The 25730-nt window shown below is 38.3% G+C and overlaps 1 protein-coding gene across 1 annotated transcript; it reads left to right on the top strand.

Moving 5' to 3' along the window:
- Positions 1 to 702: 702 nt before the first annotated feature.
- On the top strand, positions 703 to 25730 carry tgfbr2b (transforming growth factor beta receptor 2b). The gene is made up of 7 exons (XM_084385063.1): positions 703 to 1145; positions 6885 to 7041; positions 7634 to 7824; positions 15397 to 16199; positions 18335 to 18476; positions 23019 to 23146; positions 24318 to 25730. The coding sequence occupies exons 1-7, from the start codon at positions 1067 to 1069 to the stop codon at positions 24504 to 24506; spliced, it is 1689 nt and encodes a 562-aa protein (XP_084241189.1). The 5' UTR covers positions 703 to 1066; the 3' UTR covers positions 24507 to 25730.

Below are 25730 nucleotides of genomic sequence, written 5' to 3'. Positions count from 1 at the left end.
ATATGTTTCAATCTAGTAACCCAGTCATACAGGACTTTCACTTCCCATCATGCTTTGCACAGGGCTGAATTAGGAGAGAAAAGTTTGAAATAAAGTGATATTTTAGGGGTTACCATTGTGGTGAAGTGTTGCTTCTTGAGTATCAATATTGAACACCACATGTATAAATCATGCAGTCTTTTTCTGATGCCATTGTTTTCCTTGGATTTGCTTCTCAGTTCCATGCAATTTTAAGATTTTCTTGGGTCATTGCATGTTTTATAGGCAATCTGTGTCATGATAATTCCATGGTCCAGGTTTAACTAATCTGTACTTAATCTGTGCCTTAACCTGGTTTAATTTAAACCCTGTCCAGGGAACTGCCCCTATGTAGGATATAGAGAGAGATAGAGATAAAGATAGATAGATAGATAGATAGATAGATAGATAGATAGATAGATAGATAGATAGATAGATAGATAGATAGATAGATAGATAGATAGATAGATGTAGGCTAATTTTTTTTTTTTTTTTTACCTTTTTAAAGTTCATTACTAGGGAGGACTGTCGTTTAGGACAATTTATTTAATTTACATTTATTTCATTATTAAATAATTAGCACATGAAACAAGTATAGCCTAGGCTATACCTAACCGTGAGAACCAGACAAATATTTTTTCACCCAAAAAATGCCATAAAGGAACCGCATCAAGTGAGAGCGTCGCGTTGAAGGCATCCATCGTCTTTAAACGACACTTATCCCACGATAATGCCGTCAACGTATTATTTAAAGTTCTACACATTAAATTAGAAGTGAAGGCATAATTACAGGGCAAGAGTAAAGACTGTGTCGAGAAGGAGGGAGAAGGAGGAAAGTCCTGCCCTTTCTAAAAGATTTCCTGTTTGACTATGCGAGCAGAAGTGACTCAAGCTCACAGATTCCCTCAGTGACTGTTCACTTCAGCAGCATGAGACGCGCTCCTTCACTCCGGATCAGACGCTGAAATCACTACGCTTTCTGGTCAAACAACGCCAGCCTGTTCACGTACACATTAATGCGAGGGTTGCGGGTAGATTTGCGTTTCTAATGGAGCAATATCGGTTTTCTCTGCTCTGTTGGGGGACTTTTTTTATATCAACGGTTGTCCTGGATCGGAACGTAGTCGGTGAGTGAAAGTCTTGACACTTCTCGCGCGCTCCTTAACTTGGCAGGTATATTATTCACGTGTAAATGTGTGTTTTTGTGCAAGAGGAGACCCATGTTTTTATCATCAACTGTGGCTCGTGAGATCATAGAGCAGCGTTTGTTTCTTGACTGCTTACTTTTAAAAGCGTGCAACAGGTGAACGCATTCAGTGAACGCCAACTTCAGCGTTGTTTTTTCCTGTGGAGTTTTCAGGAGTTACGTAAGAAGCAGCATATTTCTCAGGTGTTTCAATGTGACATCAGTCCCATAAAATGCAGGTTTATTGTCTTGTTCAGGCTAAACTTTGCACGTCTGTTTTTGATTTGGGCAGAGGTGTCATTGTGTTTGTAAAACCGTTATCTGTAGATGGATGGATGGATAGATAGATAGGTAGATAGATAGGTTATGTATGCCTTTGTGTGTATGCAATGTGTAAGTTATACCCCTTATGAAGTGGCTGAAAATGATATCAAATAGTAATAGTACGGTGCTTTGATATAAACCATAGTGCTGAATAATTGCCATATCTGTAGGCTACAACAAATAGTCTTCATATAAAGTATAGGATATTGGCAGGATATTGACATTCCCTTTAAATATGACGATGTCAGAACTATGTCCTTTATGTCATCCCAAACTAGTTTAAGATGACCTTAATGCTAATTTATAGTAATGGAAGGAAACACACAAAATAACATTTATGAATGTTCAAAAAAGTGCCATGGTACATGAAACATTGTAGTATTATGAAATCACACTGTGGTACTTTTTTTGGCACTTTTGAAATGATACATTCTGTCTCCTGTAGCTTTGAAATGCAAGTGAATCAGTCACTATTGCTCTAATCGCCTGCATGACATTTTAATGCATCAGAGATCAGACTGTTTCTGTTGTTATTCCCTTAAGCATGTTTGTGTGTGTGTGTGCACAAGAGAACGCCCTTACGAGCTGACAGCTGTAAAACATTACGAGTTTGTGTTTTCAGTTGTAGTGGAAGTGTTTGACAGTGCGCTCGACGTTTTTCCATTTCACCCAGCCCCGCATCCTTCCTCCCATTGGTATAAATTGTTTATCTCTTTCTGTCCTGTCATTAATTTCAGCCTCTGTGATTACAGGTTACTTTAGACACTAATTACACTCACTGAACTCCTCCCCACCTCACGCCTGTGATTATACGGCAGGATATGTTTGTCACAGCGCTGGCATATGCTGCGTTTGGTGTAGCAACAGAGATATTTCTTACAGAAATCATATTTTCCAGATGTCCGGCTACATCTTTGCCACTTCCTGTTTCCAGCCTTGCTTGGCTGCATGTAGTTCTGCACACTTCGCTGCTGAAACACACTACTAGCACTGTGTGCTGCATTAGAGCCACATGCAAGAGTTTTGCCCTGCTTGTTTTAGGCGTTACAAATAGCATCAGACAGCCCCATATGTAGGTACGACACCTTCCTATTGGTGTCTTTACTTAGAATGTTACTCTTATTCCTCACCTACACATAGGCCTAGGTAATTTTAAGCTCATCCAGTCTTGCATCATGCACATCAACAACAAAAATGCATGAGTTTGAGTCACTCTCCTCTCAAGTTTTAAAGTACAATTCATTGTACTCAGATTTTATCGAAATGTAATGTACAGTCCTTATGTTAGAAATAAGACCTGTTCAGATCTGTAATTCACATTATTGCGAGAACAACTGACAGATTGTATTTCTAATGGAGCAATATTGACTTTCTCTGCTTTTTTGGGGGACATTTTTTGATATCTACAGTTGTCCTGGGTCGGAACGTTGTCTGTGAGTGAATGTCATGACACTTCTGGCGCGCTCCTTAACTTGGCAGGTAGATTATTCACGTGTAAATGTGTGTTTTTGTGCAAGAGGAGACCCATGTTTTTATCATCCACTGTGGCTCGTGAGATCATAGAGCGGCGTTTGTTTCTTGACTGCTTACTTTTAAAAGTGTGCAACAGGTGAACGCATTCAGTGAATGCCAACTTCAGCGTTGTTTTTTCCTGTGGAGTTTTCAGGAGTTACGTAAGAAGCAGCATATTGCTCAGGTGTTTCAATGTGACATCAGTCCCACAAAATGCAGGTTTATTGTCTTGTTCAGGCTAAACTTTGCACGTCTGTTCTTGATATGAGTGACCTGAGCAGATGTGTCAGTGTCATTGTGTTTGTAAAAACCGTTATCTTAGTGCATGTTTCATCATTGAAGTTGACGTCATAGATAGATAGATAGAGATACATAGGCTATTTATGTATGTTATTGTTACATAGGGGTGTGTGCGCATGTGTGTGATGTGGAAGTTATATACCCTTTATGAAATGGCTGAAGATGATATCAGATGGTATTACTATGGGGCTTTGATATAAACCATGGTGCTGAATGATTGCCATATTTGTGTACAACAAATAGCCTACAAATAAAGGATGTTGGTAGGATATTGGCATTGCCTTAAAATATGACATGTCAGAACTTTATGTCATCCCAAACTAGTTTAAGATGACCTTAATGCTAATTTATAGTAACTGAAGGAAACATAGTAGTACCATGGTATATGTCCTTAAGAAACATTATAGTAGTATATGAAATCATGCTAGTACTAGTACAGCTGTAGTACTTTGAACCACGTGCATGAGTTTTTTTATAGGCATTGCAAATAGCCTAAGACACCCACATATGCAGGTGTGACACTTGCTTTCTTGTAGGTATCTTTATTTTTAGTTTCATTTTTTTTGCATCATGCATGAAAAGTAACAAACTCATACACATTTTGTTGTTGTTGTTGAGTCACTTTATCCTCAAGTTTAAAAGTGACAGTTTTAAAGTGCAAGTAACAGTGCTCAGATTGTCAGAAATTTAACAGTTAGTTTTAATTACTTTGAAATACCATACCAGACAAATCTTTAAAATAAAGTTGACTACCACTATCTCTCTCTAGACACCATTTTAGGGGCCCAAATGGACTGCCAGAGCCTGTTCTGCTTATCTAGAGCTGTAGACTGCTTATCGTAATGTTCAGTACTTAAATGACATTTGAAAAAAGACCTGTTCAAATCTGATAGAGAACCGTTTAAACTGCCAAACTAGTGCAAGTGATTTCCCTTTGGCCCTCTGGACAAGAATCACATATTTTGTGGTAAAAAAAAAAAACAAAAATCCTCCAGAATCAGATTTCATAATTTCGCCTGTTATGAATACTGTCCAAAGAAAATAGTGTGAGGTAATGGGTCTGCAGTATATAATGTTATCCAGTCAGACCGAGCAGTAGATAAAGAGTCAGTGAGCAGTGCTTACGGAGTAAAAAAGCTCCTTTGTAGGCCCTTGAAGGCATGTGAGACTCAGGCTAGTGGATGAAGGTTGGTAGTCCGAGTTTGTGTTTACCGAAGCCTCTTCCGGGCCTCTACGCCAAGAACTCAAAAATAGCTATCTCGGGATGAGAAGAGGAGTCACATAACCCCAAAATGGCTGCATCTGATTTGACCATATTTGTCTTTGTATCCTCGTGGCCGACACAATCCCCTCTTGGCTCGCTCCAGTGAACTAGAGACTAAAAGGGCACATAGTCCTGCTTATCTGCTCGGCTCTAAAGACGCAGCCAAAAATGATCATTAGACAAAATGGTATCATACTGTATATGTTTTTAATTTGCAGTCAAGCCAAGCGCCACAAACAAGTGCCTTTAAACAACATTTTCAGCCATAATTTGAACATGCAAAACTCATTTCTTAATAATATGGGCTTGTTAGTGTTGCAAAGGGGAGTTTGTGTAGTGATTGGTTGGTTGATTCTTCAGTATAGGTGTCTTTGCTGTTATTCTAGCTGTGGAAGGAAAGCCACACATCCGCTCTATCTGTGCTTCCTTCCTTGGTCAGGTCACCTGTTCCGTCCTTTCCAGAAGAGCAGCGGAGATAGATTGAGGAGCGAGAGCTGAGTTAAGGGAAAATGATTGCTTTGCGATATTGTCATACTGCCCTTTTTGCATCAGAAACTATCCCCATTATTGAGACCTGAACATGAGGGATAAGTGCTGATGGACTGATTTGCAAGTGACTAAATAAATTTTTAAGTGCCGTTTACACTGACTTATTTGTAAGTGACTACATCATTCATTTTCAGTGAAAGTCGGCGAATTGAGGTGATATTAGAGACAGCAGTTTTCAGTTTATTATTAAAGGTTTAGTAAATTTGTTATTCACTTGTCTTTTTTTTTCTTTTTTTTTTTTAAGTCTCTGTTTAGCATTATTTTCAGTTCAGTTCAATTCTAGTAAATTAAGTAATCCAACTTATTTTATTTCAGTTAGTTGCAAAGGCAACATTTTATATTTTCATTTAAATGTATAATTGGTTTGATCTATTTTTCATATTTATTTTATTATATACTTTTTATTTTTATTTTTTTATAACACTGCAGTGAATGTAATTTTATGTAACTGTTCATTTCCTCATTTTTTCTACATCGAACCCCCTTTAATTTTATTTAGAACAGTACTGCACTGTTTTCATTAGTTTGCTGTATGATTAATGTGTTTAAATATCAGTTGGGCATTGCAGTATGGCTTGCTTCTATGTCTTTCAGTGTGTTTGAATGACCAGTGCCCCTTTAAGTCCCAGAGAGCCACGGTGGCCTTTTATCACAGGAAAGTCTAGGAGGTGTGTGGTACTCCAAAGAGCAGCTAAACTAACAAATTACGTAACACAGTTTAACGACTTCTTATGGATTGGCCAAACACAGACACGCTGCAATTGAGAAACCATACACACTTAGAAATGACTCATACAACAAACTAGTAACCCCTTGCGTGTTCTTGAATTTACCTTTTGGGTCTCTAAGATCTACAGACTAACCCAGTGGCAGAAGCATAACTTTTCCACTGATCTGAGGTCTTGATGTCAGTCTTTACTCAGAGACAGGAGTTTGACACCATTTGGTCTCTCTGTGCTAGTGTTTGCTTGATCGCATCAGTGCATTTAGGTCAGATTTTCAGGAACCTGACAAGAGTGCTGGAGATGAAAGCAGGTTCAAACAGGGCATTGAAAAGCAGATAAAAAAAGAGCAGCATGTGTATATCTGATAAGAGAAACATCCAGCATTTCATCTTTCACTTTTTTTGTAGTCACTTGGGACACTATTCAAGGGCAGTAGAGGCAGTATTGACTTTAATACAGATTTTGCCCATCTCTAGACTTCTTAATTTGATCAGATACTGTGGTTGAATGTTAGTGATGTTGACAATTTGATCTAGTTTGATATTTTAATGTAACACCGTGTCTACATCAGGCGCGATAGTAACAAAATCCATTTGTTCTTTGTGTCAGAAGTAGCGCGAGTGCTTGAAGTTCGTCAGAAATAGAACGGGGCAGCAGTTTACTGTTGAAGATTTGTCGTGTCTTGTCGCGTCTACAACCAGTGTAGACAGCATCACTGATTATAATGGGTTTTATTTGCTTGTGTCGCACCGCTCGTGTCTGGTGTTGATACGGTGTAATGCCTGTGGCTCAAAAAGCATAAGCATTGCATTTTAAGTTAAAAAAAAGTCAAACTTTTAAACCTCTTAGTTTTAAACGCAAGGTTCCCCTGAAAAACTAGTCCAATTCATTATATAGGATTTCCTAGTCGTAAAATGTCATTTTGCACATTACTCTGTCAAGCACAAGTAAATAGTCCAAAAAAGTAAGTAAAATGGGTGATGATCTTGTTTTTGTTTTATCCTAGATGGGATGCATCCTTTAACTAATTCGTTTCGGCTTGCTCAACTGTGTAAGTTCTGTGACGTGGAGGCATCTTATTGTAACGGCAACGGCACCTGTGAAAGCAACTGCAGCATCACGGCCATCTGTTCCAACCCTGATGAGATCTGTGTGGCTATCTGGTACGTCATTCAAAGCCATGTTTTTTATCAAGTGTGAAACATCTGCTTTGCACAACAGTCGAAAATCACAACTACATCTTGTTTACAGATTGCAATATTATTCTAATTAAAAAAAAAGGCATGAAATCAAAATTGACCCTTTTATGCCCTTGGTCTCAGTACATATTGTTCTAAAAACAGTAGTACTACTACTTCTGAAGCAACGTGTCTTTTCAACTGACATAACCCAGGCCAAATGGTGTGGAAAAAAAATAATATTATCCAATAGTCTAATACTTCATAATCCAGTACCAAAAATAATATCAAGTACTTTGTTTTACTCTTAAATATGTGACACTGAAGTTAAATGAGCTGTGAATGCCATTTCATGTTGTCTTTAATTATGGAAACAGTGCAGTTAAAAATAGCAACAAGTCGTTACTGTATCTAAGTGCTTATTATGTTTACTGGTGAAGCAACAAGGGGATGCAGTTTATATCTTATTGTCAAAGTCAATTAAAAATTATTTTGGATTCAGAAACTAACTATCATTTGATATCATAATCCCTTTAATCACAGTGTAATTGTATTTGTGTTCTCTTTTTGACATCAGGAGGAAGAGCAATGGCAACAACACGATTGAGACATTGTGCCACAATCCCTCTGAGCCCCTCTACGGCATCATGGTGGAGAACTACAACAGCACCAAGTGTGAAATGAGAAAGAAGACGTCAAACAGTGGCCCTTTCTACATCTGCTCCTGCAACGCTGAAGAGTGCAACGACAAGCTGATGTTCACATTCTGTTAGTTTCCTTCATTCCTCCTTTCTAGCTTTGTCTATGCTCCCTTTCTTGTGTCATTGATAGTAGTGGATTCGGATAGCAACTGAAAATTGTAGATTCAAACCATTGTGTCCTTGAGAAAGGTTCTTCAGGTTGATCCAGTGGGACTGTCCCAGTAACTCACTTACTAGTTGACAGGCCCAGACGGAATCTGCAGAATCGCATTCTCTCTGTTGATTTTATAAGAAGAGCTGTGGAAAAGTGCAGGAATTGATTTAAACATGGTAATTTGTTCAACTGAAAGCTAAATAGTACGTGACAGCATTATCAATTGAACAATGTTATAGTCAACATGAACAATGTACTTTCATTATACATGTTCCTTGTCTTTTATTCCAAAGAAAAATATCTGATGTCATAATTGTTCATCAAAATCACAATTCCCTTTTTTTTTGGCTGACCTAAAAATATAATTTTCAATTATTACAAATCCCTTTCCCTCCAAACACCTGTCTCCATTCTGGCAACACCCACTTTTCACAATCCAATCAATTCCTGATGGATAAAATCAAGCCCTGTCCATTTTTTTTTTTTTTTCTTGTTGAACATCCAGTTTCATTCTGAAATACAGTAGATTATGGAAATAAAATGGGTGCGGACACCATTTAGATGCCAAGCACTGTTGCTATTGTTGTTAACTAAAACAAAAACTATTGAAAAATGTTTTTGTCATTTGAAATAAAGCTGAAATGGAATGTAATATAAATATTAGATGAGAAAAACACTTAATTTGAAATGTTTCATTGGCAAATAACTGAAATAAGTGAAAGTACAAAATGACAAAAATGGAAATAAAACAAAATGAACAAAAATGACTAAAACTTCGACTAAAACTTCAACTAAAATGAATACGGAAAATATAAAAGTTTAAGCTATTTCAAAATACTAATACATATTAGTATATAAATAATGCAAAAACAACACTGATGGAAAGGGCGGGAATTTTACCAATGAGGGGCTTTCCAATTCTGTGTTAATCTTCAGCGTTCTGCAGTCGCAGATTTCGTGTGGGTATGTGAATTGGTAAGCGAAACTAGATCATTGTGAACTTTTGATCTCATGTGATATAGCCTACATCACACCTCTGTGAGGTTTTCCATAGAAACGTTGTTTAAATAATAGCTAATGTTACACTTTCTTTCACCACACTAGATAGAGAAATAGCATTCAACTGAATTTAATCCCAAACCCCAGCAGAACATATTTAACTACAAGCTGAAACAGTCTGCATTAGCATACAATGCTAACTATTTAGCACTGGCTCATAACGAGTACCTCGCTCTGGTATGTGAGCTCAGGTTGTCGTAACGTTCTAAAGCAGCTGCATTGTTGCTGGCCAGGCTGCGCTGTCTCAGGCTGACTTTCTATTGGCTTTGGTTGTGTGGACGGCTGAGGATCTCAGACATGTGGTTTCCTGTCTGTGTAACTTGAAGCAGAGACATCACAACCACATGGCAAAACAGCTGTGTGCACTAAGCATGCTCTAAAATAACCTTTTTTTTTTTTTGTACCTCTATTTGGAAAGTTTATAGCACGTTTTGTAAATTTTAAAAAGCCACGATATGCGTGCAACATCCACATTGTATGTTTTCATAAAACCTAAAACATTACACGGGGTGTTTCTGAGGTGTTGGGCATCCTGTGGCGAATGTGCTTCCTTTATTTCAGTATGTAAACAGCTCTCTTGTAAGCAAATGAAGACAGATGCTATGATGTTCAATTGTGGATATAAGTTACAAAAATGCCGTTTGAGCAGGTGTTTGATGCCTGTAGTGTTGACTATGTAGGAGCAGTTTAGGGAGGCTGTAATTCCATCCGGTGAAGGAGGCCTCATTCCCTGCTAGAGTGGGGAAGTATTGCAGGAAGTCCATGTTTACTTATTGGAACGGTTCCATGGCATATTTCTCCAGAAATGCCTGGCATTGTTTTCCCGGACCATAACATTTTTATGACATTAACTGTGGCTGAGAGCCTGCACGTTACAGCAATAAGTTCCCTATTCTGTATTCGACTGGAGACTTTATTATGGCAGCTGCAGGGTGTACACACCAGCTTATAATTACATACTGCACAGCAGAGCTTTCTCGTATTGCAATTTTACACATATTTTTTGCTGAATCAAATAAACAGAAAGTCACGCTTACAGTGCTTTTGGCCTAGTTGGACTTTTTAGGTGGAAAGTACACTGTGAAAACTAAAGGTGCCTCAAATATCCGTTTTCTGTACTCGGGAACTACATTATATTTTCTTATATATTTATTATTACTTTGTTTTAAAGTGCCCCAAAAACCTTTCTTCTTCTTGATGGGTTGCCGGAGGACTGTCAGTCATCATAGATAAACAAACAGATATAAATATTGACTGATGTATTGGTCTATTCAAAGTATATATCCCAGTGGGTTCCCAGACAGCAACGTACTGTCGGCCCAAATCCGGCCCACATCTGGTACACATGGATTCCACACGGCCCAGATGTGGACAGTATCTGGTCCGACACTACGTTGCTGTCTGGGTTTGTATTGCAAGATTTCAGTTCCACGTTCAGAGCCATTATGGTGTTTGAATGCTGCATATGAATGCTGAATATTTTAATATTTTGAATGAGAAACAGTCAGCATGAAGATATGATTATGTCTTCTAGACAAAACTCCAGACAAATGAATAGAGGGAAACAGAGAAACTGTGGTTAACTGTGGATTACTGTCATTTGTTTACCAAAGAAAAAAAATGTATATGTTGTAAAGCAGTTTCTGCTGAAATGTATCTAATTCAGCTGCAGAATATTAGTGCTGTTCCTAGAATTGGAGTTTGTGTAAACATTCCAGTGAGCAAACAGTGAGTGAAAGCACAAACCACGGAAATGGTTAGCACTTGTGATAGTGATTTTGTAACATCATGTTTGTTTAAATTTGGCTCTGAAATGGGATGATGATGAGATATGAAGACAAATTGATGTCACTGTTTAAAGCAGACATATTTGCTGCTACTCTCTTCACATTGGTGGCCATTATTGCCTGAGTGCTCCAGCAAATGTACATTTGTTTCTAATAAGCAACTCGTAAAGCTTGTCAGGAGCGTTGAACTTTTCATTGTGGTTTGCACACATGTTTTTCTGTTATTTGACTTGTAAACTTGATTGGCTCAATCAGAAGGAACATGAAGTGAATATGGAACCTTGGAGGCGTCTTGATTTAAAGGTCCTGGAAGCCTCTCGTGTTTTTTTTTCCGCGACATGCAACAGTGTATACCATCACAGTAGCGCAGTGAACGAGATTCACACTCAACTAGGTTGTGTTAGGTCATTGCTGGAGTTTAATTTCCTCGGATTTCCTGTTTACATGTGCAGTATTATTTCTGCAACTAATGTTACTATAATGCATAACAATATTGCTTTGCTAATCCTGTTACATTATTGGATTGCAATAGACATAGGCTATACCATGTTTTAATGTGGCGTATATGTATTCACACAGGAATTACAAATTGTGGCTAACAGTTTATCATATAGTGTAATGTTACGTTTTTAACTAATTGTCTTTTATTCCTAATAATTGAATCTATTATTAAAAATCTATTATTAGTGATCATCATTATTATTATTATTATTATTATTATTAATTATTGTCTTAAGTCAATACAATTCTTATTATATTATTTTTAGATTCTGTTTCCGTAGACACAAATTATTTATTTATTTTTAGTTTAGTTTTTTTAATTAGTTTTGCTTATATTTTCTCTTAGCAACCATACATTAAATAAAAATAATGTAAAAACTACTAAATAAATACATGTATATACATACAAACATTATATATTTAATAATATGTTTTATTTAATATATACTTTTTTATTTTTGTGATTGATTCATTTGACTTGAAACAGATCAATGTGTGTTACTTGTAATATGTTATTCCCAACACTGCTGGTTTCATTACGCAAAATATTCTTTCTTAGATCTTGTGGAAAGCATGCATTATTCTTTCCCAGGATGACAATCCAGGCCATTGGCCTGACAGGACACATAAGTAGCAGCATGTGTCTGTGTCTCACTGGAATATTTCCAACCTGACAATATGTTTCTACTCAGTTGATCTTTTATCATAGGTTATTTTGATGGAAAGAAGAACATAAAGGAAAGGAGGAAGAGTGCAAACTGAGGATCAGTCTGTCTGTGTAGGCTTTATTTTCAACCCAACCCTGACCTGCACGTATATATGCTGGTTCGCAAACACACCCACGCTCACATGCTGAGGAATCTTGGCCTCCGGTTAGAGAGCAGATAGTTAAAAGGTCTGAGTCACACTGAGAAAGCCAACAAGAGACCAGGACGGTGTTAGTGAGGGAGAAAAAAAAGAAAAGTCAGACTTGTTTGTGGTATGAGCCATGCTATAAAACAAAGCCGTAGTCATAACAAACAAACAGTAACAGGTCTGTTTTTTTCATGTAGAGCATGTTATCAATCTCAGTACTCCGCATAAGGACAGGGATCCAAAAGGCAATAACATGTACATATGGGAATCCTCACTTTGAATTCTGACATTTTCAAAAGTAAAGCAAGCTAACGATGCCCAGCCAACAAATGAAAGCAGACCGAAGCTTATTCGCAAGAGGGTGGAGAGAATTGGCATGTCACATCAGTGAACATAAAAGAAAGTCCTGGCAGAAAGCGATGCATAAGGATGTAGTGTAACGGCGAATAATTTTTTCCGAAGTGTTCACAACTTAGTGTTAACTAATAATTGTTGCAAACTGGTACTACCAACAAAATATTAGTGCATTCCTGGAACTGTGCGTCGTTACACTACATCCTTATGCATCGCTTTCTGCCAGGACTTTTACGTGCTTTTCCCAAACCACTGAAGTGACGTCGTCGTCCGGGTTAGCGGTAGCATGAGCTATCAGGCAAGTGTTATTTAAATAAACTCTTGATGTAATTACAAACTTCCAATGCGTTGTTTTATGAGAACCAGTTTGTACTACTGTAGAAGTTTGGCTCGAGGTCATGGTGCAAAGGACCCTAGGTTGATTTTACTCCGAGTGTTTATCAGGTGAGTGTTAGATGATGGCAAACAAAAAGTACGTTTATTTAATAGGTTTGGCTGAAAGTGACTCACTGCATTCAAGCTATAAAAATTTTTTTTAGTATATGCATTCCCTAGATATCGAACCCATGACCTTGCCGTTACTTGCGCCATGCTCTGCTGTTTAAGCAACAGAAAGGCAAAGGTAATGTAAACATAGGCGGAAATAACCAAATCAGATATCCAATATCAACCAATACTGTTATTAAAAAACTCAATATGACACCGATATATTCTGCGTCCCCTTAAAAGCACAGTATGCAAGTTTTGCCGCTAGAAGTCGCTTATTAAAAACAATAACAAAGGCATGCCGTGAATGAGCGTGGAATCATGGGAGTTGTCGTCTTCACCTCGACAGCCGATGGAAAGCAATCCGACGGGACTCATGTTAATGGATGAGCGAATGTATTAAAGTTTTATTAACGTTACTGTGGCGTGAAGCGGGGCGGGGCCGAGAGCATTGGGAGCGGAACGAGGCCGGTGGAGCGAATGCGAATGAGAGACACCTGCGCAACACACCGGCGTCTTTGAGGTTTCCTTGGTTTCTACAGATATACAACTGGAAATCGAGGGTCACTGACAGGCGACACAATAACAAGGGCCCGTTGCACTGGTTAAAATTGCGGATTACTCTGTATTTAAACGTTGGGAACATTTGGGATAATGCAAGTACACAAGTCAATAAAATATATAACATTGTTCGAGCGGTTCTTGGATATTTTAATCCAAAAATCGTACATATTGTGCCTTTAATTAATCCTTTTCCAGTAAGTATGAGCAATGGTAATAGTAATAGTGCTTGTTAATGCACTAATAAGAAACATGCCCCCCCCCCCCCCCACCCCCCATGAGAAGCAATTAAATTTTAATAGATTAACTTGTGAGTCAGAAGCTTTGGAAAGTGTAATCCACTTGATTCTTGTTAAGACCTTGGCACAGATGTACAGTGATGCGTTTAACGGTAGAGCCTGCAGAAAAGTGCCTCTTATTAGCTGATAATGTCATGGACCGCAGCAGTGTGGCTGGCATCCTGTTTAATGTGGCTGGAAAAAGCGCTGTGATTTCATGCATGTTTATTTTAGTTGTTTGGCTGCAGAAGAGGTTTCTGCTGCTGTTTGTGAAGGGTTGAGTGTTCCCTCTGCACCACACGTCTATGCTTTATGTATGTGTTTGCTGACTGTTCTGTCTGCCAAACGCTTTGGCATTTATTGACGTTTTCCCTCTCCCAGTGTTGTGTATTCTTTTTCTGTTCTTTTTCTGTCTGTGTCTCAATGATAAGGCGTGTCTGTGTGTTTGATGGAAGAATGCAGACAGACGAAACACTGACTCCACTCTCTACCCACGTAGTTGGCAGGTCTCACTTTGTCTCTGGATTGAACCTGCAGCGCTAGGGCTTCTAAGCCAATCCTGAGGTTGGCTGGCACACTGGCACGTAGCAGGGTAAACTTTCCCTTGAAGGATGCAGTCACTGAACAGACTCCCACTGTGCGAGCTTCACTCGTGCTTCCTGGTGTGGCAGGAAAAACTGCTTACAAACTGAGTTAATGATTAGGAGTTCAGTCAAACTAGGTATAGCGAGATGGTTATAGCTGATACTTGAAATGGCGCTAATACTGGACATTTATGCTGAGGAGTCATTTAACAATTAACTTTGCTCAAGGACACAATGGTGTTACAAAGCATCACTACCTCTTACTAACATTATATTTGATTGTTTTTAATCAATGCAACAATGCATTGAGATTTTATTGTAACTCCTAATTTAAATAATGTATTGGTGTATATTTTTTAATCATTTAATTAATCTTATAATTAGTCTTATAATAAATAAAAATATTATTTTACATTTATTTAAAATTTTGTACTAAATTAACTGTTAATTAATTTCATAACATTTGTATTTATTTATTTGTAAATTAAATGTTATGAAATGAATGGTATTTTATTTTTTCTGAATAAATGTTCCCAGTAATACTATATTGTTTAGCCAATTTTTATTGGATCATTCATTAAATGCAAAATGCCTTCAGCCAATAAATTGTTGTCAGGGCAACTAAAGATTTCTTGTTCAACAAATGATCAATTAGCAACACAAGAAATATTGATTTGTCATTATTTCTTTCTAACATAGTTAATGGTAAAGTCTTGGCCTCTGGAAAGAAAACATTTGGAAAGCCAAATAGGAAATTGTTCAAGCAACTCTTTTAGGATAATTGGAACAACATATGGGGAATATTGTTTGTCTAACATGTGTTTTTATGTAGATTCATAGTAAAAAAAAAATCGAGGTATCGGACATTCCTGTATACAGGGTGAACTGTTACATTTTGAACTGTTAACTTTTTACATTGTGTTGATTTATAAGATGTGCATAACTAGTTTTGATAGTTACGTGCATTTGCCTTGTGTTGTGAAGAGGTAAATGTTGTGACATCATCTGCTTTCTCTCCAGCTATTGGTCCAGATCCCACAAATAACCAGGTGGTGTTGGTGATCCTGGTCAGTTTGCTACCCCTCCTGGTTCTGGCTGTGCTGGTCATCGCCTCCTTCTACTGGTATCGTATGTACCGTCGCCGCAAACTCGATGAGTGGGAGACAAAGAAGCCGTCCAAACGCAAGGGCCCCAAAGGCCCGCTGGACTGTAGTGATGCCTGCGCCATCATGATGGACGATGACCGCTCGGACAGCAGCTCCACGCACGCCAACAACCTCAACCACAACACGGATCCTCTGCCCATTGAGCTGGACCTTCAGGTAGGCAAGGGCCGCTTTGCTGAGGTGTACAAAGCCAAACTGAGACAAAGCCCCTCGGAACAGTTTGAGACGGTGGCGGTGAAGATCTTCCCCTATGAAGAGTACGCATCCTGGAAGAACGAAAAGGACATCTTCTCGGACATCGATCTGAAGCACGAGAACATTCTACACTTCCTGACTGCCGAGGAGAGGAAGGTGGAGAAACAGTACTGGCTGATCACCGCCTTTCACCCACGCGGGAACCTGCAGGAGTACCTCACGCGCCACCTCATCAGCTGGGAGGATCTGCGACAGCTTGGGGCCTCCATGGCCCGGGGTGTGGCTCATTTGCATAGCGACCACACCCCCTGCGGGAGGCCCAAAGTGCCCATCGTCCACCGAGATCTGAAGAGCTCTAACATCCTGGTGAAGAATGACCTCACTTGTTGCCTCTGTGACTTTGGGCTCGGCCTCCGTCTGGACAACTCGCTCTCAGTGGATGACTTGGCTAACAGTGGACAGGTATATGCAACGCTATTTCATATGGCACATTCTGTCTATATTGATGATATACGCTTCTGTTTTTAGCCATCAGTCATCGTAATGTCAACTTAAAGGGATAGTTCCCCCAAAAAGGAAAATTCTGTCATCATTTACCCGCCCTCAAGCCCTCCAAACCTGTATGAATTTCTTTCTTCTGCTGAACACAAAAGAAGATATTTTGAATAGGGCTGCATGATGTATCGCTTGCATGATTTATCAGGTGATTTGCTAATTTTTGCATATTTTTAAGTCCTGTCAGTTCAAACATTCAAAGCATTCAAGCATTCAAGCGCAAGAAGACGTGAAAGAGAGCTAAATTCTGAATTCGTGGTCTGTTATCTGTGCGCGTGCCATCCCATCTGTGCCCTGCAGACAGCACTTGAACACTGAATTCTGTTCTCTTTCTCATCTTTTTAGGTGAACAGACACATTCATGCAAAATTATGTTACAATGCCCGTCTCGCCGAGTATCCTCGTAAACACAGTCGCTTATGTCTTAAGTGAACGCAAACAATTGAGAAAGAAAACGGATGCGTATAGATCCGTGCATTAGGTCTTAAAGTGAAAGCAGTCTGTAAACCTGCTGCCATTTGTAATTAATGTTAATCAAACAACAAAAGAAAAAAGCTTTTGGAGCTTTAACAGCAATTCATTATACTTAATTTATAAAGAGCAGACTTTGCAGTGTTATTTTACGTAACTTACCTGAAAAGGTTTGAAAACAGTCATAAACTGTTTGGTTACCCATATTCTTCAAAATATCTTTTTGTGTTCAGCAGAAGAAAGAAATTCATACAGATTTGGAACAACTTGAAGGTGAGTAAATGATGAAAATAAAATTTTGAGTGAACTATCCCTTTAAGATCCACCAATTTGTGAAATTTCAGCAATGAAAGAGATCAGCAGAAATCTCGTCCATTTGCGTGAATTGCATTATAAAGCCAGGCATCTTATTTATTTTTGCAATAAATTGAAAATATATCGTTATTATTCTGACAGCAAATGCCTATGCATCAATGGTTTTATATTATAGCATTGGTTTTTATTTATTAATGTCAGTTGCATTGTTTTATGGGATTGTAATCCCTTCATAAAAAACATTTATGAAATAGTTTAACCTCATTTTATCATATTTTTTGCTTAAATGTTACCCGTTTTAAATAATGAAGTCCATCATCTGAAGCAGCGTAGCTTATATTTTATCAAACCCAGTGCAGCACTAGACAGCTCAGATTCACATGCTTTGTAAGTGCCAGGTAAAGCTGCCATGGTCTATACCTAAAATTGTGCAGATTTAAAGTGGCAAGGACGTCATGTCATAACTTGCTGGGAAAGTCCCCTCAGGCGTTTCACCATGTGCAGATGTGTATGTATGTATATGTGTGCCCTTTGTTCAAACTGTCTGCTCCGATTTATGATTCACAGGCTAAAAATGAAAAGACAAAAGGCTCTGAGTGAATCAGTAATGAACGAGCTAACGATCGCCTGACTCTCAATACCTAGAGTGCTTTGATGTATGCCAACAATCTGCTAATCCCAGACAGTGACCCTAAACCCATTCAAAGGGAGTTTAGACTTTCACTGCTGAGGTTGCATTTAATTGATCACGTTTTAGTTTTGTTGGTTCAATGGTGTGACCTTTTGTAGTTCTAAATTGAAGTTGAGTAATGAAGTGAGGTGTGCATGTTTTAAAGATAAAGAAATAAAAAAAGATCCCCTCAAAACAGTTTTCCAAACAAAAGCAACGAACAGTTAGATAAATGTATTATCTGAATGACGTTATGGATGGAGTGAGTGAACTTGTCATTTAGATCAATGTTAATAAGGTAACACTTTATAAGAAGGTCTCATTTATTAACATTAATTACAGTAATGCATTAACTAACATGAACTAGCAAAGAGCAATACATTTGTTTAGGTATTCATTAATAAAATCCAGCTGTTCATTGTTTGTTCATGTTAGTTCACAGTGCATTAACTAATGTTAGCACTAATGTTAGACTTGACTTGACTTGACATTATTGTAATCATTCTAATTATTGTCATGACATTGATAGATATACTAAATCAAATTATTTACAGTATAATAAGTATTCCATGTATCTGATTCTCAGGTGGGTACAGCCAGGTACATGGCTCCAGAAGTGCTGGAATCAAGGATCAACCTTGAGAACATCGAGTCATTCAAGCAAACCGATGTCTACTCCATGGCCCTGGTACTGTGGGAGATCACGTCCAGGTGTAATGCCATCGGAGGTGAGTACACAGCCATCTTCAAGATCTCACTTGGAAACATAGCTGTTATTTTGGCATTTCCCAAATCAATATGGTTAGTAAACTTGAGACAATGCTATTCTATTTCTATTCTGCCTGTAATTGTCCCTCAAGGAGAACGGCTTGCCTTTTTATCTGATTCTGTCAGTGGCATTCAGTTGTTATTTTTTTCTACCATCATTGGGCTATTGTTTCTGTACACTGCATGGAAAGCCCACTGCGGCCAACACTGTGTTTTTGAGCGATTTGCAGCTTCCTGTTATTGGAGGAGTCGCTCTTTAACAAGAGCAGAGATGGTCCGGCATACTCACTCTGTTTGGGGAATGTAAGGAATGTGTGAAATGTCAAGTGCTTCCTAAGAACTTTCCCTTTTTTGGTCAGGTGGGAAGATTCTTGGCACACCCAGATATAGGCGTTAACAACAATATATAGCTGTCATTATGACTATTTATGCTCTCATATGTATTAAAGACAACAGCAACATTTTTAAATAGTTATGGAAGTACATATAAACATGAATGTATATGGAAATTTAAGAAGAATGAAGGATTTTGTTGTTGTGAACTTGTGATCAGGGTTTTTCCTGCATTGAACATTTTTCAGTGGCTGCCCTGTGAAATTATGGCCCGCTGAAGTAAATTTATATTCATCTTTTTCTTGCTTTTTTTTGTTTGTGCTAAATGCTTTTGCATTTGAAATGCCCAGGATGGATGAAGTCTACTGGATTTTAATTCCAACTATGGTTCTATCATATTCGAGGGAAAATGGCTTTGATTGCCTTCAGATAATTTTACATTTTCTTATATGGCAATAATCAGACAGGATTCTTTAATTTGGGGTAATATTTATTCTGTGATTTTAATCCCATCTGAATAGGGCTTAGTCATTTAAGAGTCTGATGGAAGAGAACAGTAATTTTTACGAAATAGGAAACACATTTAAATTAAAATTAAAATGGTGTTGATTTAAAAAGAATACATTTTCTGTGTTTTGGTGTAAAAAAAAAAGCGGCGATAAATCTCTTTTGCTTTATTTTTTAGCACAAATTAAGTAAATACACTACCGTTCAACATTTTGGGATTTTTTTTTTTACAAATTAAGCAGGGATGCATTAAATAAATCAAAATTTATAGTAAACAAAAGATTTATATTTCGAATAAATTCTGAGCTTTTGAACTTTCTATTCATAAAAAAAACCTAAAGAAATGTATCGCAGATTCCAGTATTAAGCAGCACAACTGTTTTCAACACTGATAATAAGAAATGTTTCTTAAGCACCAAATCAGCATATTAGAATGATTTCTGAAGGATCATGTGACACTGAAGACTGTAACGATGCTGAAAATTCAGCTTTGCCATCAAAGGAATAAATTCCAGTTTCAAATATATTCAATTTCTATATCAAATATAGAAAACAGTTCTTTTAAATTGTAATAATATTTCACAATGTTACTGTATTTTTTATCAATAAATTACCAAAAAAGAGACTTTCAAAAACATTTAAAAATCTTACCGAAACCCAAACTTTTAACTGTAGTCAACATAAATGAATACCTTTTGGTAAACTTCTTAGAGTAATTTTGCTTCCCATGTAAATGTATCTTGTTTTTCAGCATGTTTAGATATTTTACTGGAAAATCAGATAAGAATATTGAGAAAGTAATTTTCTCGAGTTCAGAAGGATCATCATTTCATCATTTGTCATCATTTACTCACCCTCAAGTTGTTCCAAACCTGAATGAATTTCTTTCTTCTGCTGAACACAAAAGAAGATCTTTTGAAGAATATGGGGAACCAAACAGTTGATGGGCCCCATTGACTTCCATAGTATTTGTTCCCATATATGGAAGTCAGTGGGGCCCATCAACTGTTTGGTTCCCCATATTCTTCAAAAGATCTTCTTTTGTGTTCAGCAGAAGAAAGAAATTCATTCAGGTTTGGAACAACTTGAGGGTGAGTAAATGATGACAGAATTTTCATTTTTGGAGGGGAGCTATCCCTTTGAATCAGCTCTGAGAATATGAGTGACATGTATGGGTGTATTTGCATGTGTATATTGTTTCTCACACTGTCCCTGTGCCTGTAGAGTTGTGTTACCCACATGCCCTGGCATGCCCTCTCTGTGGTTGACAGGGGTTGCAGGAGTCCTCATGTCATGCTGCTTGAAGCTTATCTGAAGAGCTGGAGGTGTTCATTCCAGACTGTCTCATTCCAGCCTGTGCTGAGGGGGGTAGAGACAAACATCCCAGGGTCTGTCTCTCGAAGCCCTTGCTGTTTTTTAATTTGCTCCTGTTACCACGTTCCGCTGAATGCAATGTTAAAAACCTGGGATCACCTGCAAAAAGGGGGAAAAGAACCGTTTTCGGGACTCAAGACTGCAGAAAGTCAATGTGTGGGTGATGGTGAAATGGAAAGCTGTGGCCGCGTTGTTCTGCTTCTGCGGCTCAGTGTGTATGCTAGTAAGTCCTGAATTAGCACGGGGTGCGGCCTGGTTTAGAGTAGAAGAGCAAACTTGAGACACTGCCAGTCAAGGAGAACTCCCTCCCTTCCGCAGAGAAAGAGAGGAAAACAAGAAGTAAATGGAGGACAGCAGCTGGCTAGCAGGTGGCAGAACCCCATGCAGGGTGGCCATCCATCAGTATAGGTCTCAGATTCACCGCCTCCGCGCCTCTGACTGACTCAAGCTTCTTCACAGGCACGCAGAAGAGTCAAGGGTGTTGTGTGCTCATGATCCACCCTAAAACTGCCTGACTGAAGCCTGAAAGAATCCTCCGGCAACATTGCTCTCTAAGCAACTCTTAAATAGGTCAAAGTCTTTAAGCAGGAATCTTACCTCCTGTCTGCCCCGATCGACTGTCTAACTCACTGTGGTTAATGGATGTTTTATTTAATGAAAATAAGGCCTCTTTTTATTTTTTCTAAACTGAAATCTTGCATATATATAGTGTAATTTCCATTTATTCCATGGAATAAAACAACAATGTTAATTTCACAGTTGATGCATTTTAATTTCACAGAATGATCATCAGAATTACTGTTTGTTTGGAAATTATATTTACCTTAAGGAATCATTTGTAATTAACCATATCTTTTTTTCAACATCACATCTCAAAATGATCAAGCTGCTCTTCAATGACTCTCTATGTCTTGGGCAAAAAGCAAAAGTAAATGATAAAGGCACGATTAAAAGTTTCCAAGAGAGACTTACTGTGTGGCCTTATAATATAAGAAAAAGAAAAAAGCTTTTAATTTTAATACAAATCAGCCCTTGGGACATAAAAGCGCTCAAGAATGAAGAAACACCCTTAAACTGTTTTTTTTTTTTCTTGCACTCTTTCCCAGACTCGGATAGGCAGGTCTGTGGAGGTAGCAGACGGTTAATCTAAAGGGGAAACTGTAGTACTAAAAGCATTTCCCTGGATAGAGCTAGCTGGGCCCGGGCTGGGAGGCCTCAGCCGGCAGGACATCTGTTCCCAAAACCACGGCATTCCTCATATAGCGAGTGCGTTTGTGGAGCCTGGCCTCTTGAGCAAAGCAAAACGTATAGAAAAAGAGACGGAGACCAAAAAAAGAAAGACGCTAGGTGACCTAAATTTTGCAGAAAGCCTCATCTACAGATTGCATACATGCTAAATGCCAATTTTGTCAGTTTTACCACCGCCCGGTCAGAGCCACACGCAGGGCACAGAGGACAGCAGAAATAGCACCGCAGGGGTGGGAGTATTTTGTTTAAGAGCTGAAACAGGGGAAGTCCACTTGTCAAAAACAGGATGCGTTCGCTTGTGGAGTCAGCTTCTCCGCAGGGTCCCAATCGCAGTCCTCCACTTCCTGTCCCAGGCTGCATGCTGGCCTAGCCCCTTCCTGTGGGCCCAGAGTGCTGGGCAAGAACCACAGAGCACGCTCTCCAATCAAGAGCAAGCCGCTCCAAAGTAAACGTACTCATCAACCGTAATTTGCTGTAATGGATTTTATATTGGCCAAGAAGAGGACAATAACCGCTGTTTTATGGGAAGTTTTGGCGTTTCTTGCAGATTTTTAGCACCCCATGTTTGTGTGTGTGTTATCTATAGCTGGCTCTGGTCAAGTACTTGGCTATGGAGGCTGAAGACGGATATATGATTGGGCCTCTGCAGCTGGAAGTTTCGCAATGTCTGGAAAATGTGTTTTTTGAGCTCGCTGGCACAGTCCAGTGATTAGCCTCGTATTTCACCAATTTGTTTTCAAGAACAAAACAAATGGCCCACAAAATCAGCATTGTTAATTGTTGGCATTCTGATGGAGGAACTGATTTTGTTTCATTTTTCTCTAGATGCCGCATTTTGAGTTTAGGTTTTTCAGTGCTGGATAGAATAACCGGATGCATATGGAACATGCTTTTCCACCCTCCATCAGGGCTTGCTTCCAACCTCAGTACTCCTCACGACCTAACTTCTTGTGAAATGCTCTGAGAATGATTCTTCATGCTGTCATGAGGGGATGTATCATATGTCTGATAATCTGATTGTCTTGTGTGTTTCTTCACAGAGGTCAAGGATTACGAACCTCCATTTGGCTCTAAAGTCCGAGAGCACCCCTGTGTGGAGAGCATGAAGGACAATGTGCTACGAGACCGGGGCAGGCCGGAGATCCCCAACAGCTGGATGAAACACCAGGTAAAAGAGCATAGGGTTGTATTTTGATCTCAGAACATGGTAAGAGACAGCATATTAGCCCAGAGACAACGACTTTTTTTTGAGAGGTTTTGGAAAGCGTACAATTGTCCTGTGAAAAATAGCTTTTAGTTTTAGTCATTTTGACTCTGTTCAAAAGATTGGGGTAAGATTTTTATTTTTAATTTTATCATTTTATTATTAAGGACAACTGTTTTCAACATTGATAAGAAGAAATGAGCAACAAATCAGCATATTAGAATGATTTCTAAAGGATCATGTGATGCTGAAGACTGGAGTAATGATGCTGAAAATTCAGCTTTGCCATCAAATGAATAAATCACATTTTAAAATGTATTTAAATCTAAAATATTTATTTTAGATATTAATAATATTTCCCAATGTTACTGTTTTTACTTATTTTTTGATCAAATAAATGCATCCTTGATAAGAAACATAAAAAAAAATACTGACCCCAAAACTTTTGAATGGTAGTATACATACATTTTTACACTAAATTTTGTTAGATTTCTCTGAAAACAAGGCTTATATTATCTCATTTTGCATCCCACTTTAATGAGTCTTGGTTTAAGTATGTTTAGATATTTTTACCTGAAAACAAATTACTGAGTAAGAGGCAATTCACACATAATGTGGTTTTCTATTCCACTGCGCTACTTTTCCATTGTTTTTCAATGTAAACGTGCTAGATGGACGCGTTTGGCGCTTAAGTTAAAATAAGGTCAACTTTATTTTTTTTTATTTTTTTAAAGCATCTCTAGACCTTTTGTTTTTTTCTTTTCCCCGCTTCACATTTTTTACCGAAAAAAAACGTGTTCTGTATGAACAGCAATTTTGTGCTTGACTGTCAAAACTGTCCCCTAACTTTTGAATGGTAATGTATATTGACAAAAAGTGGGATTTAAATAAAAAAAACACCAGGGATGTAGAGTTTAGTTCCCAAGTTGAACCAAAACATGTTAATTAGCTCGACTACTATAGCTATAGTTGATTAGATGAGTAAAATACTTATAGTTGAGTAAAATCTTTGAATATGACTTGACAAAATATTGCTTGAATTTAAAGGGCATTTTCATCAAAAGACTAAAACTGACTAAAATAAAACACTGTTTTTAGGCAAATGCATTCACAAACACTTGTGTTTTGTCTCCAGGGAGTGGCTACAGTCTGCGCCACCATCAACGAGTGCTGGGACCACGATCCCGAGGCCCGACTCACGGCACAGTGTGTGGCCGAGCGCTTCAACGACATGGACGACGACCTAGACAAGTTGTCCACCTGCAGCAGCTCCGAGGAGAAGATTCCTGAAGATTGCTCTGTGAGCGTGAGCGATGACAAATGAGAGAAACTCTCTCTCTCTCTCTCTCTGCAAAAACTGAATGTTTGGATCCTTCCAATGAGATGGAGTGAAAGAATATGGCCTTTTCATTAAGCTTTGTTTCATAGCCAAAGATTTCATGCACTTTATCAGATTATGCATAGCTCACACTGAGGAAGGTCAGGCTACCGCGCGAGAGGAGCTGGACAGACGCTGGGTTTCTCCTCTGACAGCTGACCAAGAGCCAAATGTAATCAGGAAAAATGTTTTGCCTCGACACTAAAGATTCATAGGAGATTGTAAGACTTTTTACAGATCATTTCAGGAATTTCTGGATTTATGGAAGAATGTGTTGGGTGAGAGATTTGTGTTTGTGTGCATGAGTGTGTTAGAATACTAGCGTGTGTGTTTGTATGTTTGGTGCATTTACCGAGAAGTGTATTGTGCTTGTTAGCCAAAGAAAAAGGTATGTTGTAAATACTGCTTTTCAACATAAAAAACCCTACACTATTGAGAGAGCCAAAAAAGGGAAGATTATGCTGCGCGTAGGACTGGGCGGTATATCGCGTTTGTGCGATATATCAATATATTTTTTTATAAACTATATAGGATGAGGCAATACTGTTTATATCTATATACAGTATTGTGATGATATGGGCGCATCTGAAAAATGGACACAGAGTGAGATGAAAGTACACAAGCCAATTTAGCGTATTGTTGTCCCAAGTGGCTTGTCCCGTCAGGTGCTTTGACAGTTACTGATACAGATGCATTTGAAGTGTTGTTTTCCTCAGTGCAAAACTTACATTTCACAATATTCTCCATCTGTAAATGTTGAAGGTCATGCATTGTGCTGTCAGGAGTGGACAAGCCTGATGCAAACTAGTCTCCACTAAACTTCACAGACTTCAGTGAACGAGTGCTGCCGTGCGCCTACCAGACGAAAATACAGAGATATATATACACTATTTCGTCATTCAGCCAAAAAATACAGATATGATTTTTTTTAGACATATCGCCCAGCCCTACACATACCAAAGAAATGTGTTAAACGAACAGTATTTTGAAATCACAAAATGCCTCGTATGTTCACATATCCTGGATATTAAATCGTGCCTCTCTTTTACTACTTTTTATGTAATATATTGTAAATCTTTGATGATTAAAATACATTTATGTACAGTATTGACACTAAAAATGTGTCACATTTTTTTTTTCAATTTGTTTTAATACAGCCTGTTCATTGTG

Source organism: Rutilus rutilus, assembly GCF_951802725.1.
Source record: "Rutilus rutilus genome assembly, chromosome: 17".
NCBI classification, from domain to species: Eukaryota; Metazoa; Chordata; class Actinopteri; order Cypriniformes; family Leuciscidae; genus Rutilus; species Rutilus rutilus.
This window is presented reverse-complemented; position numbering and strand designations above follow the sequence as displayed.